The 12968-nt window shown below is 34.5% G+C and overlaps 2 protein-coding genes across 4 annotated transcripts; one reads left to right on the plus strand and one right to left on the minus strand.

Moving 5' to 3' along the window:
- Positions 1-218: 218 nt before the first annotated feature.
- On the plus strand, positions 219-3745 carry LOC130798361 (G-type lectin S-receptor-like serine/threonine-protein kinase SD1-13). Of its 3 annotated transcripts, none has more exons than XM_057661302.1 (6): positions 219-1574; positions 1734-1981; positions 2068-2278; positions 2373-2610; positions 2710-2860; positions 2957-3745. In XM_057661302.1, the coding sequence occupies exons 1-6, from the start codon at positions 239-241 to the stop codon at positions 3263-3265; spliced, it is 2493 nt and encodes an 830-aa protein (XP_057517285.1). In that variant the 5' UTR covers positions 219-238; the 3' UTR covers positions 3266-3745. The 3 variants fall into 3 exon arrangements, with proteins under 3 accessions (XP_057517285.1, XP_057517284.1, XP_057517286.1); XM_057661301.1 differs by having other exon boundaries at positions 1686-1981; positions 2957-3744; XM_057661303.1 differs by lacking the exon at positions 2957-3745 and having other exon boundaries at positions 1686-1981; positions 2727-2853.
- A 1315-nt stretch (positions 3746-5060) lies between these two features.
- On the minus strand, positions 5061-9553 carry LOC130798161 (peptidyl-prolyl cis-trans isomerase CYP21-4-like). Its single transcript, XM_057661044.1, has 9 exons — positions 9172-9553; positions 8842-9028; positions 7717-7759; positions 7505-7546; positions 6537-6622; positions 6186-6323; positions 5959-6109; positions 5602-5724; positions 5061-5486 (listed from the first exon to the last, which is right to left on the minus strand). Exons 2-8 carry the CDS (start codon positions 8991-8993, stop codon positions 5638-5640), a joined length of 699 nt encoding a protein of 232 aa, XP_057517027.1. The 5' UTR covers positions 8994-9028; positions 9172-9553; the 3' UTR covers positions 5061-5486; positions 5602-5637.
- Between the last annotated feature and the right edge of the window lie 3415 nt (positions 9554-12968).

Consider the following 12968-nt stretch of genomic DNA (forward strand, 5'->3'; position numbering starts at 1 on the left):
TGGCAATCTACATGGGACGGAGGTAGCCATCATGACTCAATCAATGAGTCTGTGTGTCCATTTTTTCTACGGAGTAAACATTACGCTCCTCGTAATGCTTAATTTATTAAAGCAAGAGTCAACTCTCAATTGACTTTCAGGTCAACGCTCACCTAACATAACTGTGTTTGACCGTATGTTTCACTTCACTATTATTAATGTAATTCGCATTGAAACAATCAGCCATGATCAAAGCTTTATGACAATTATCAGGCAATCAAATTCAATAAAAATGGTTCCAGTTTATGCCTTTATTCTTTGCATTTTCATATTTCAACTTGGTTCCCAATTCTGTCTAGCAATAAACAGCATAACACCAACACATTTCCTAAAAGACCCTGAAGCAATAGTTTCCAATAATAGCCTATTTAAACTAGGATTTTTCAGCCCTCCTAACTCGAAAAATCGCTATGTCGGAATCTGGTACAATCACCCTACTGTCATGGACGTCGTATGGGTAGCTAACAGGAATAATCCTCTCTTAGATTCTGGTGGATTGCTTTCATTATCAGCTGATGGGAATCTTAAAGTCTCAAATGCAAGGAATGAGACACTATGGTCATCTAATGTCACATATCCTGCTGCGTATCTCTCTGTTGCAGCTCAGCTTTTGGATTCCGGAAACCTTGTTGTTCAAGGTTCCACATCCAAAGATGATCCTGGAAATGATACAAATATTTGGCAGAGTTTTGAGCACCCTACAGACACAATTTTACCAAATATGAGATTCGTTTTCACCCAGAATTTTAGTTCGAAGTCTGGTCCACGTGCTTGGAATAGCTCATCTGATCCCTCAGACGGAAGATTCTCTATAGGTACTAGTTCTTTAGGTCTGTTCCAGGTGTTAATAAGGGATGGAGATCAGTTACACTGGCGAAGTGGTCCTTGGAATGGTAACATTTTCATTGGGACGAGGTACCACAACACTGGAAATGGTAACATCTTGGTGAATACTGGGTCATTCTCACAGGAAGGGGCAGGAGGGATGCTTTCTGTGGTATTTGCTGGTGCAAATGAGACTTCAATGTCACATTATGCATTGAATTATCAAGGAACAATGACTCAAACATGGTGGGATGATAGAAATAAGAATTGGGGGCTCTTATGGAAGGCACCAGATAATGACTGTGATATATATGGAAAATGTGGAGAATTTGGCAGCTGCAGTCCTAATAATCCGCCAATTTGCAGCTGTTTAAAAGGTTTTGAACCTAAAAACAAGGAGGAATGGAGGAGAGGAAATTGGACAAGTGGGTGTGTAAGAAGAAAGCAACTGCAATGCAATGTTACAGGGAGTAGCAAACAAGACGGATTTCTGAGGTTGCAGATGATGAAAGTGCCGGACAATGCTGAGTTATATACGGGTCTGGGTATAGATCAGTGCAGAAACACATGTTTAACAAACTGCTCCTGTTTGGCTTATGCATATGATACTCAACTCACTTGTTTGAGGTGGAGTCGGAACTTGATCGACGTTGCAGACCTTTCCCCTACAGGGATCGATCTCTACCTCCGGCTTGCACAATCAGAGCTAGGTATGGCAACATTCCCACATCAGCTGGCACTGCTTAACAGGTTTAGGATTTATATACCAGAATGTTATTTGATTTTAATATGCATAATGACTAGTTTCTTCTAGTTTTCAGGTAACTTTAAAAAAAACAGGACAATCATTGAACTCACTGTAATTTTAGGAACAGCAGTAATTGCTGCCATTGTATGGTTTTTGTGGAGAAGATCTCGGTCAAAAAGTCTATTGCCATCTTTATCGTTCATGAACACTGTAAAGAAAAAAGCAACACAACCCTTTGCGTTTGGAGACAAAAACCAAGCTATGATTGATGAATTGGAAATGCTGAAATTCGAAAAACTGGACGAAGCAACAGACGGCTTCCATGAGAGGAATTTACTCGGGAGAGGTGGATTTGGTCAAGTATACAAGGTAAGGAGTTTTTTGGAGAATTATTAATAGTCCAACCTTAATGGAGCTAATTTATGTTAATAGATGAAGAGGTCTTGTTATCACAGGGAATACTGGAAGACGGAAAAGAAATAGCAGTAAAAAGGCTATCAAGAGCATCAGGGCAGGGCATTGAAGAATTTATGAATGAAGTTGCACTGATTTCGAAGCTTCAACACCGGAATCTCGTCAAGCTATTGGGATGTTGTATTGAAGGGGAAGAGAAGATGCTGATATATGAATACATGCCAAATAAAAGCTTGGATGCCTTCCTTTTTGGTTAATATCTAATCTATTTTACACCACCTTATCTTCAAATAACTATTGAGACTTCACCTTCATTTTATCTTATGCTTTCCTACTCCTTGAGCAGATCCAGAAAAGGGTGAACACTTAGACTGGCAGAAACGCTTTAACATCATTGAAGGGGTGTGCCGAGGCCTGCTTTACCTTCACAGGGACTCGAGGTTAAAGATTATCCATAGAGACCTTAAACCAAGTAATATTTTGCTGGATAAAGACCACAATCCAAAAATTTCAGACTTCGGCATGGCTAGAATTTTTGGGGGTAATAAGGATCAAGCTAGTACTCAAAGAGTTGTCGGAACATAGTAAGTACCCTGCATCTTTACTTTCAGATAGACCAAATCAGATCAAAAGTTATGTTTTTTTGATTAAATTGACAGCATTATGTTATGACATGTAAACAGTGGCTACATGTCTCCAGAATATGCAATGGAAGGACACTTCTCTGAAAAATCAGACGTTTTCAGCTTAGGGACACTACTGATTGAGATGGTAACCGGAAAAAAGAACAACAATTTCTGGCATCACGAAGACTCCCTGAGTCTCTTAGGCTATGTAAGTTAATCTTAGATTTGAGCTTTTAACTTCTAGTTAAACCTACAACAGGTTTCTCAGTAACTTCATTCTGATTTCTGAAATGATCATTTACAGGCTTGGAAATTATGGAACGAAAACAACGTTGTTTCACTGATCGATCCATCAATTTCCGCTGTACACCTTCAAGCTGATATTGTTAGATGCATGCAAGTAGGGCTGTTGTGTGTGCAAGAATTCGCCAAAGATAGGCCAAATGTCTCAACAGTCATCTCCATGCTCGTAAGAGATATAATGGATCTTCCTGATCCTAAACAACCAAGATTCAGTCAACGACAGATACATTCTAATACAGAGTCATCTCCGACCTCAGAACAAACAGCTTCTACAAACTATGTTACTACTACATGTTTGACAGCCCGATAACATATGAAATGAACTTCAATGTGGTTCCCCAATATTGGATGAATAGCTAAAAATGTGAATACTGTCAATATTCTCATCCTTAGTACTTTGATTTTCCTACTTTTTACTCATCGCAAAGACTTACATGTCATGAAACAGAGTGTCATTGCTGATGGTTATCATAAGACTATTGATCTGTTGTAGTAGAAAAATTGAACTTCTACACTAACAACCAAAAACAGGTGTGACTAGTGAAAGCAAAAAGGAAGTTTGAGTTGGTCAAATTTGCCACAGTTTTTGATTATTCTAAGTCCTTGTATAAACAATATCATCAATTTCTACTAATACTTAATTACCACCAAAAAGAGTCTAAAACTCAACTATCTCCAACCTAAATTAAAAAAAGGGTTTTTTATCATTGCTAGACCTCAACTTTTACGGTTTATCATTAGTAGCCTTGAGTTTTTTAAAATTAACTCCTTCCTATTCATATTAAATGTTCCATTTACTTTATACATTCTATCCAATGCACTTATTCAATTCTTAATATATCGAGTTATGTATCATTAAAAATTATAAAAAGTTGATATTAATAATCTTTACATCAAAACAAATCAAATAAGATCTCACATGACTGTATTTTTAACTTATAGATTAATAATAAAATGCAATTTAAGAGTGATAAATAAATAGTGTCTCAAAAGTAAATGAGACACCTAAGATAAATAGGAAGGATAAATAGGAAGGAGTATAAAATAGCGACCAATTTTGCACTATTAATTAAACATAACCATTTTACCCAAAAAAAACTACTTAAATTTACTGATATAACCTTATTAAAAATAAAAAATAAAAATAAATTCCTAATCTAATATTTAACTTAATTAATCTCTCTATTCAAACCCTCCCTTCCCCTGCCATCTCCATCCCCCCTCCCCCCTGCCACCCCTACCACCGCCATCCACCCTCCCCCATTAGACAACCGAACCCACCCACGTACAGCCCCACTGCACCACAGTGCCAGAAATTGGACACCCTGCTGCTACTAATACATATTTACTTCAAACAAAATTAGAGATAATTCTAATAATAATAAAATGATGTACAAATGGATAGAATAAAAGGCTAAGGTTTTGTTAGAGATTATGAACACTGGTTCCCCATCATCTCCATTAACACCAAATCCTACTTGTCATCTTCCTATTTGTTAACGGCCTCAATCATTAGCTTTTTGTAATATTCGTTTACACTTTTTTTTTTTACATAAATTGTAAAGAAAAAGATAAATAAATAGGTAACTTTTTTATAGCAAATTTTTTTTAGCAGGAAAATACTTGCTTTTATTATTATAATTATTTCTAATTTTGCTTGAAGTAAATATGTATTTTATTGTTTGGCTACTTACCTTTTGAACTTTATAATGCCAACAATTTGAATGAAAACAAAATTATTACAACATTTATGGGCGTTAATAAATTAAACGGTGAATTAAACATTAAATTGGTGAATTAACGTCAAAATTGTGAATTAAACAAAAATCTATTAATTTTGACGTATTCTATAAGAATTCCATTCAAAGTCAAAACATAATAGCAAAATCCATATTGCACACGAGTATACAAGTCTAGGTCAAACATAAATAACTCAAAAAACAAGCAGATCTTGTTCTTGATTTCAATACTCAAAAGTCACAACTCATAACATCTCCTCTTATGATGTCAAAATTCGAGTCACATGATTCTAGTTAGCCCAAGACAAAGAGCTTAACATGCACAACTTACATATACTGAACGTAACCAAGTAAAAACAAAAATAGTTCGCATAAAACTTCACCATACGCTTTATAAAATAACACATTATGCCGCATAATACATTTCCATAGTTTCTCAAGTGATGTACATCGAAGAAGATGAAAGTTCTCACAAATCAACACCGATATACTTGACAATCTTAATCAAACGAGACGCAAGAACGGAATGTTGCTCTTGAAAAGCATATAGAAGTGAATTACAATAGGGAAAACTTCCATCGCTGCAATAACTCTTAACAAAAACGTTAAGTTGACTAAGTTTCGGATTAGGGCAAGAAACCGGCACAGAAAAATCCTAATACTACAACGATTTCGCTGCAGGCTGCAAGTAAAGAAAACAAAATCAAGGACTATGTCATTAGTTTCCCCATTTTGCGCTGTTTTGACTTCCTTTGCAAGGTGTCGGAGAAACTTCAGTAGGCTTTAGCGAAGCTGGAAAAGAATATACAAGTTACAACAGGCTATAATTCCTCAAACATACCGATTCGACTGATTGATGTATAAGAAGTACACAGTATTAGCATTTTGTAAACTCTGCTATTAGTACCTCAGATGGAATTTCTGCACTTTAGTAGAGCTTTGTTTATAGCTTATGTTCAAGGGTCACATCCATGATGCCAATGGCTGACTTTGGGACGTAATGATCATCGGTATCCACCTCCTCGATTTCCTAAAGATAGTCGAAATCCATTACCAATTTTCATTAGCTAGCAAAAACATCATCATTATTATCATCAACCCAATATCCCGCTCGAAAACGGGATTTGGTTGAGGGAAGGTGACGGACATTTCATATCGTACTCCCTTCAAAGATAGGACTAGAGGAATGTGACAATGTACAAAAAAAAACAATTGGATTTGCGTCAAGTAAATGCACTGCAAAAATGAAGGCAGCGTTTTTTACCTGAACGACCTCCTCTCCCTTGATAACTCTTCCAAAAACAGTAATCTTCTCGTTAAGATCGGGAATAGGTGCAGTTGTTATATATAGCTCAAATCCTTTATTGTCGTGCTTTGCCTTAGAAGTTCCAAGCATAAAAGCCTCATGCTTTACACTGCAGAACAATGGTATCATCAATATTTGTGCAACCGAAAAAAATGCAAAGAACACTAAACTTCTAAGCTATTGACCTTCTATCAAGATTGGTGTAGTGCTTCCCCTTGAGAGTCCATTCTTCAGCCGGTCCAATACTGTGGACATCCCCTGCCTGTATCACGTAGTGCTTTATCACACGGTGGAATTGCATCCCTTTGAAATGCCCTTTCTGACTGCAAAAGAAATTCATTTACTTATTGATCTACATTCATACCAGCATTACTCCAAAAGCTGATAAAACATTAGAAAAACGACGATTTGAATCATCAGAACAATTGAAACAAGAACCTCAGTCTTAAAGAACTTAGTTGCTATCATATGCATATCATCGCATGGAGTCACTTAAATAAGGGATCCAACATAAGAATGAAAAGTTATGTACTCACCACAACTCAATAAATTCATCAACAATTCCAGGAGATCCATCCTTGAATAGCTCCACACCGATTGTGCCTTTTGAAGTACGGATGATCTGGCATACGACAAGTTGAGATATAGCTATTGAAAGGGGAAATATAGTTTTATGAGGCTAAACATAATAAGGTTGAGAATTTCAAGGGCCGGCAAAATCACAAGAATTGAAAGGTACTCTTACCATCTAACACACATGTTTTAAGGATATCAGGAAAAGGTGTAAACTTTCAATAGTAATGGCTTATGGTTAAGTTTCCCAATGTCAATACTTAAACTTGTTAGTGTCATGTTAGGATAAGATGTTTGGAAGGAAGGAAAGGGTAGGAGAGATTTGTGAGTTTTACTTCCAAATCTTTACAATGTTGAAAGGATTTGTTTTGTTAAAAAAGTAAAGGTCTTCTTTCCAATTCCCTTCCTTCCCTCCCCTCCCTTTTGCCTATTGATATCCAAATGAGCGAAATGCAATCCCTCTATTCCCCAACCTTGGTTCCTCCTATCCAAACATAGTGTGAGAGTATATTAACAATATGTTTGGATAAAAAATTTGGAGAGAAACAAAAAGAAGGGAACGAGAAGGGAGGTAATGATAAGAATATTTTCCCTTTGTTTAAGAGGGAAAAGAACGGAAAGGAAGAGAAAATCCATTTTCCCAAATCTTTCATTTGTAGAGATTTTGTCTTAACAAAATTAAGGGAATTAATCCCTTTAAAAACCTTCTTTTCAAATCTCCCCTCCAAATTTGTTATCCATTTCCAAACAAAGAAAATTGTATCATTCTAATCCCTCTTTCCTTCTAATTCCTTCTACCCAAACAAAGTGTAAAGGCCCAACTTTTGCACATTTTGGGGGAAAAATTACTGTTATATTTTTATATTTAGAGTTGTGACAGCAGAGAACTGATTCCAGAAGAGATAGTTATAACAAAAAAAAGTGTACATACCACATATTTCGGAACTTCAACATTCTTTGGATCACTAAGACCCTGATGCACAAGATACAAGATCATAAGAAATCGAGCTAGTAAAAAATGCAATTGCCATGAGTCATCAATTAACTGATGGCTTGCTTTATCAACAAGAGCTGGAAGACAATGATCAATAACATTTAGGTAAACAGCATTGAAAATTTTCAAACTAATACCAACATTTTTACCTTACGACCTCCAAAACGAATCTGCTCCTCTGTATTCACTGACCTGCAGAAATCGGAAACCAAAAAAAATATTGTCTACTAACAAGAAACGTTCCTCAAAATAGGCTCTATCCTCATAATAATCCTGAACTCTGAAACTTAAACTGATGCAGTAAATTACAAAAAGAATTAATATAGAAACAACCCCTTCTCCTCCAGATTCCAAGTGCTCATGAAGCTCAAGCATGTACACTAGACATACCAAAAAGATGAAAACGGATTGCCCAACAAAAATCAAGTTGCTTAATGCTATGTCACTCAAGAAAATTTCCCATGTTTTGATCTAAATAAAGTGTCAATGTCAACTTTCCATAATCCATGCCCATGTCAAGGGTCGCGAATCACACAAAGGTATTTCGAGTACAATGAAGATATATAAGTAACATAGGTTGTCCTATAGGGCACAGGCAACAGAAACCCATATTATTCTCAAAAACTGTTCTAAGAAATGCAAATCAAGCAAAATTCGGCTATAATTAGATCAAATATTGTCCAACAACAAACATATTGGCTCTCTCCCAGCTTAGCCCACTTCAAATATCAACTAGTCTAGAGCCCATATCAGCAATGCAAGCAATCCTGATCAAAATGTGTTTAGGAAAATACAAATTTCAAGCTGAAAGCTCCTACAGTCAAGAGGGAATCACTGAGAAAACCCTCACATTTTCAGCTACAAATTACATTTAGCAGAAAGATTCCAAAATGCAGCCACAATCAGACAATAGTCATTCAACACATAAAGCAAATTCTATACCCCTTCCAAACTCAAATAAAATTTCTCATCCAAAATAGTGCACTAATATAAAGCCAAATAAAATAAAAGCTACTCTTTTAGCAATCAAATTGAGGCAATAACAAAAAAAATGAAACACATCAAATGATCCTGGCTAAGACTTGGGAGCCCAAATGGCATTGGGGGTTTTTGTTCCCAATTATTCACCAAATTCACTCAAACCTATTCACCCAAACCCAAATCAAGTTCCTATCATTTTTTTTGATCTGAAAGTCCATAAACTACTTTCCAAAACAAAAATATCATAAATTTCTCCAAATTAAATTAACAAATTGAACGCAAAAGTTACCCACCTGTGTGAAAAATGTTTGTAAGCAGAGCAAATGAAGAAAACAACAATGAAAACAACCAAGCTGAATAAAAGTATGGTTGTAAGACTGATCCTACTTGGTGCCTTCTTCTTCTTGCTTTGCTGCAACAAAGCTTGTGGCTTTATTCTTGCCATCTAAACCTTCTTCAAAAACCAAATTTCAACTCTTTCTAAACGCCCAAAAAAGAAAGGGATCAAGTTAATCAATCAGAATGTTGATTTATATTTATTTCCATAATTAGGGAGTAGGGAAGATATTAATTTTAGAAAATCAAAAGAAAAAAATCGAAAAGACAGAGATTTGAAGACATACCCAAGTTGAAATTCAACAAGAATTTGGGAGTTTTGCAATCTAACAAAGCTGTTCCTACAGATTTGAATCTGCCCACTACAAATAATCGGTTGAAACTTCTCTTTCCTGAATAAAGAACACTTTTTGTTTTATATTTCTACAGAAGATATTAGTTGGCGTAATAGCTTAAAATATTAATTGATAAAATGGATTCATTTGATTTGTCTGATTGGGAGGATTCCGATTTCCGACTTCGATTGGTTTGATTAGGGTGTATTTTTCGGTTTTCAAATTATCTGAATTTTGAAGGTTACTAACAATGTTGAAACTTCAAAGGGTGATGATGAAAAGTCTCACAAACTACAGCACATCCAATTGGTTACCTGTCGTGATTGTGTTGTGTCTTTTTGGGCTATGAAGAGAACAATTAATATTTTCTGAAAGTTGAAGAGAATGCCTTTAAGATTTACAATAGATATGAATTACTGGGGAGGTCTGACTTGCTTTTCCGACTGTTTTACTTCGTATTCTTGCACGAGGTAGCAAACGAAGGCCGGAGAGGGGTCCACCTCCAATGATTAAGTCAATAAGGGTTATGAAAGAATTGCTGGTAAAACTTGTATGAAATTTTTAGCTTTCTTTTTATGAGAGAGTAATGCTCGAATTTGAGTGTCAAAACTTATGTTATCTTTGGTGATGCATGACATCGTATATTTATAGTGGTGATGAGCCTTAGGAGAGGTCTTCCAAAACCCTAATGGCATTTTAGGCTTTTATCTTAAATGAAATCCTTTTCGAGATTGGTGAAGAGAGAAATAGAATATTTTGTAAGCCTACGTGGCGCTTGGTGGTTTGAGATTGTGCCTTACACCATGGTCCCCCCTCCTTGTCTTTTAGTACACCTATATGGGTAGGGTACCAGGTAGGTGTGGTGTCTTGCCTTATACAAGTATTGACAGCTTTTATGCGCATAACTGCAGTTGTCTCCTGCCACATCATCGTTTTCGTTGCCACTATTTTGCAGGATCAACCATCCTGCAGGTATTTATGTTCTTTTTTCTCTGTCAGGGTCTTTTTGATATGACCATGCTGCTTCTGTGAGTCATATTGTTCAGAATCTTAGTTGAGGAGTAAGTTTAGTCCTCCAAGGAACTAAGTCGTCCTGAAGGGGTCCTGGTTGTTTCGTCCTGTCCTTCATTCATGTTGGTGATTGAGGTTTCTCCTCTTTCAGGGTCTTGGGACTAAGGGTCATTTTCCAGCACATACAATGTCTAAGGTCTATTCTAATGCTCGAGCAAGTCTCGAACAAATGGGTATTACTCTAATTAAGTTAATTTTGGTTTTTAAGTATATGTGAATATTTGATAATTTGATTTGATTTTTATAATACATTATCCGTTTTATATTATTGGTATCAAACTAACTTTTGCACTATTTATCATTCTATGGTAATTTGCATATTTCGGCAATTATACGAGAAAATAAAGTCATATGGGATCTTGTTTTATTCATCGCGTTGCATATTTTCTTAATATCAAATTTTTATAATTTTTAGTTATGTATAACTCTAGATATAAACGATCCTACAAACACATCGGATTGCGCAAATGTATGTTTGGCGCAAGTATTTTGGAACGGAGGAAATATATGTTATTTTAAATCGGATTATATCATACTCAAATTCAGTTAATCAGATCATAATATACTAAATTTTAATTAATCTGATCAATTTGATAACTCTACCTTATTGAACAAGTGAAATATTTTTGTCGATTGAAATGTTATTAATTTTTTTGATTGAAGTGAACTTGGACCGAAGGAAATTGAATGTAGCTTAACTATATTAAATTAATCTTCAAAAAGAAAAACTATATTAAATAAAAAATAAGTTGGAAACAACAAGCCTTAACTGAATATAACTAAATAATAATAAAGTGAAAGTATTAAAAATTAAATAAAATAAATTTATATCAATGGAATGTAAGAAAATTGCTTTAATTTTATTTAAAACGGTTTTAAATTCCATTGACAAATAAATAAATTTATCCTTTTTTAAATGCTGATAACCGAATCCTGTCATAAGGATACTAAGAAAAACTATTTCAGCTAATTCATGATTATGTACTTCAAAGTTAATTAAGGACTCTCAGATTTAGTTTTCCTCAATCCCTTTGAAATTAGTACATTTTTCTATTTTGGTTTATCATATTTTCAATTTGGCTAGCGTCTCCACTATTTTTCTTTAATTTTTATTCTAAATCTTCTCTTATTTTATCTCGTATTTATTATACACATATAATTTACTTATCCTTATTTTTTAGTATACTTGTGTTATATCGATCGATGTTGCTGTTGGAAAAAATAACCCATGATTTCATATCGAACAATTAGAGGGAGATTAACTAACATATAAATTTGATGAGTCACTCTTTCTATAACCAATTGATTTTAAGATCGAATTTATATTATAGATAATTAATTCTGCTTATATAGAGATCTTGTTGTGTACAAGCTGATTAACAAATTTATCAATTGCAATATCAAAGCGATTGAGGAACAAATAAAGTCAACCATTAGAATACAGAGAATTTCGAGTCCTATCAAAACTTTTGATATTGTTGCATCATTTTCCGGAAACTATCACTTTGTTTGTTGTTTGTCGTATTAAATTTAAAGAGACAAATAAGAGTAGTTATCACCATAGTTTGCATATTCGTGTTTTAGGAGACATATCATAGAGTTTGGCTAACGATGTAAAATATATTAAAATGCTTAAAGATGTGAAATTTGAAATGTAATTAGATAAGCTATTCTTTTTATTACCAATTGCTTTGGTCGGAGAGATTTTCAGGACAAAATGGTGAAGCCTATCGGCCACCAATTGGCTATGAATAAAGTGGTGTTTTTAACAAACTCGATAATTTGAAATTTACTCGATCATGTAACTGATTCTGATTTTACCCTACTTCATAAATTTTTTCGATTACGCAAAAAATAATAAATACGGAAAACTCAATTTCAAACCAACCTAAAACACTTAGCCGAAATTAACTCAATGACCCGAATAAACACTTTTCTTGCTCACATAACATAGAATTTGTAAAATTAAAGAGATCTACAAAATATGCTGAATTAATAAGGCTTTAAGGTCAAATGTTTGATGATGATGCAAAATGATGACGTAAATGATGACGATGCCCCAGGCTATACCAAAACCCCAAATTAAAAATCAAAGAGAGATGAAGAAGGGAAGTAGGTGGTGGGTGAGGGTACCGTGTGATGATGAAAGGATGGTGATGTCAGGTGATTATAGTGAATGATTTAAGAATGAAGGGTGATGAATCTAATCAATTTGAGAAATTCCCTCCCAAAAATACTCTTAATTTAAGAGTGGAATCAAAATGAGAAAAACATGAGACCCCAAATCTCTTTTAGCATTCTTTCTTCCCAAACCCCTTTTGCTTATTTTTTATTTTCTTAAATTTCAATTATCACCACCATTAATTTTTTTTCTTGAGACCGTCTAACTATAAACATGTTTATACATAAATTAACATGAATTAGGAGATTATGTACTTATTTTTTTAATTGTCTTACCGTGAGACGATTTTTAACAAGAGTAACTTCTATTAGTTACTATTTTTTGAAGTATTAGTTAAATTTATGGCCCATAACTTTGAGTATCTAACAAACCACCCAACAATTATGATTTTATATCAAGCCCAATACTACGTCGTCTGTTATATAAATAAATAAAATTTAATTTTTTGAGTTTTGACTTGATAACTATTAACGATTCTTGAATTTTCAATATTACA

This window comes from Amaranthus tricolor, chromosome 13, assembly GCF_026212465.1.
Source record: "Amaranthus tricolor cultivar Red isolate AtriRed21 chromosome 13, ASM2621246v1, whole genome shotgun sequence".
In the NCBI taxonomy this organism is placed as follows: Eukaryota; Viridiplantae; Streptophyta; class Magnoliopsida; order Caryophyllales; family Amaranthaceae; genus Amaranthus; species Amaranthus tricolor.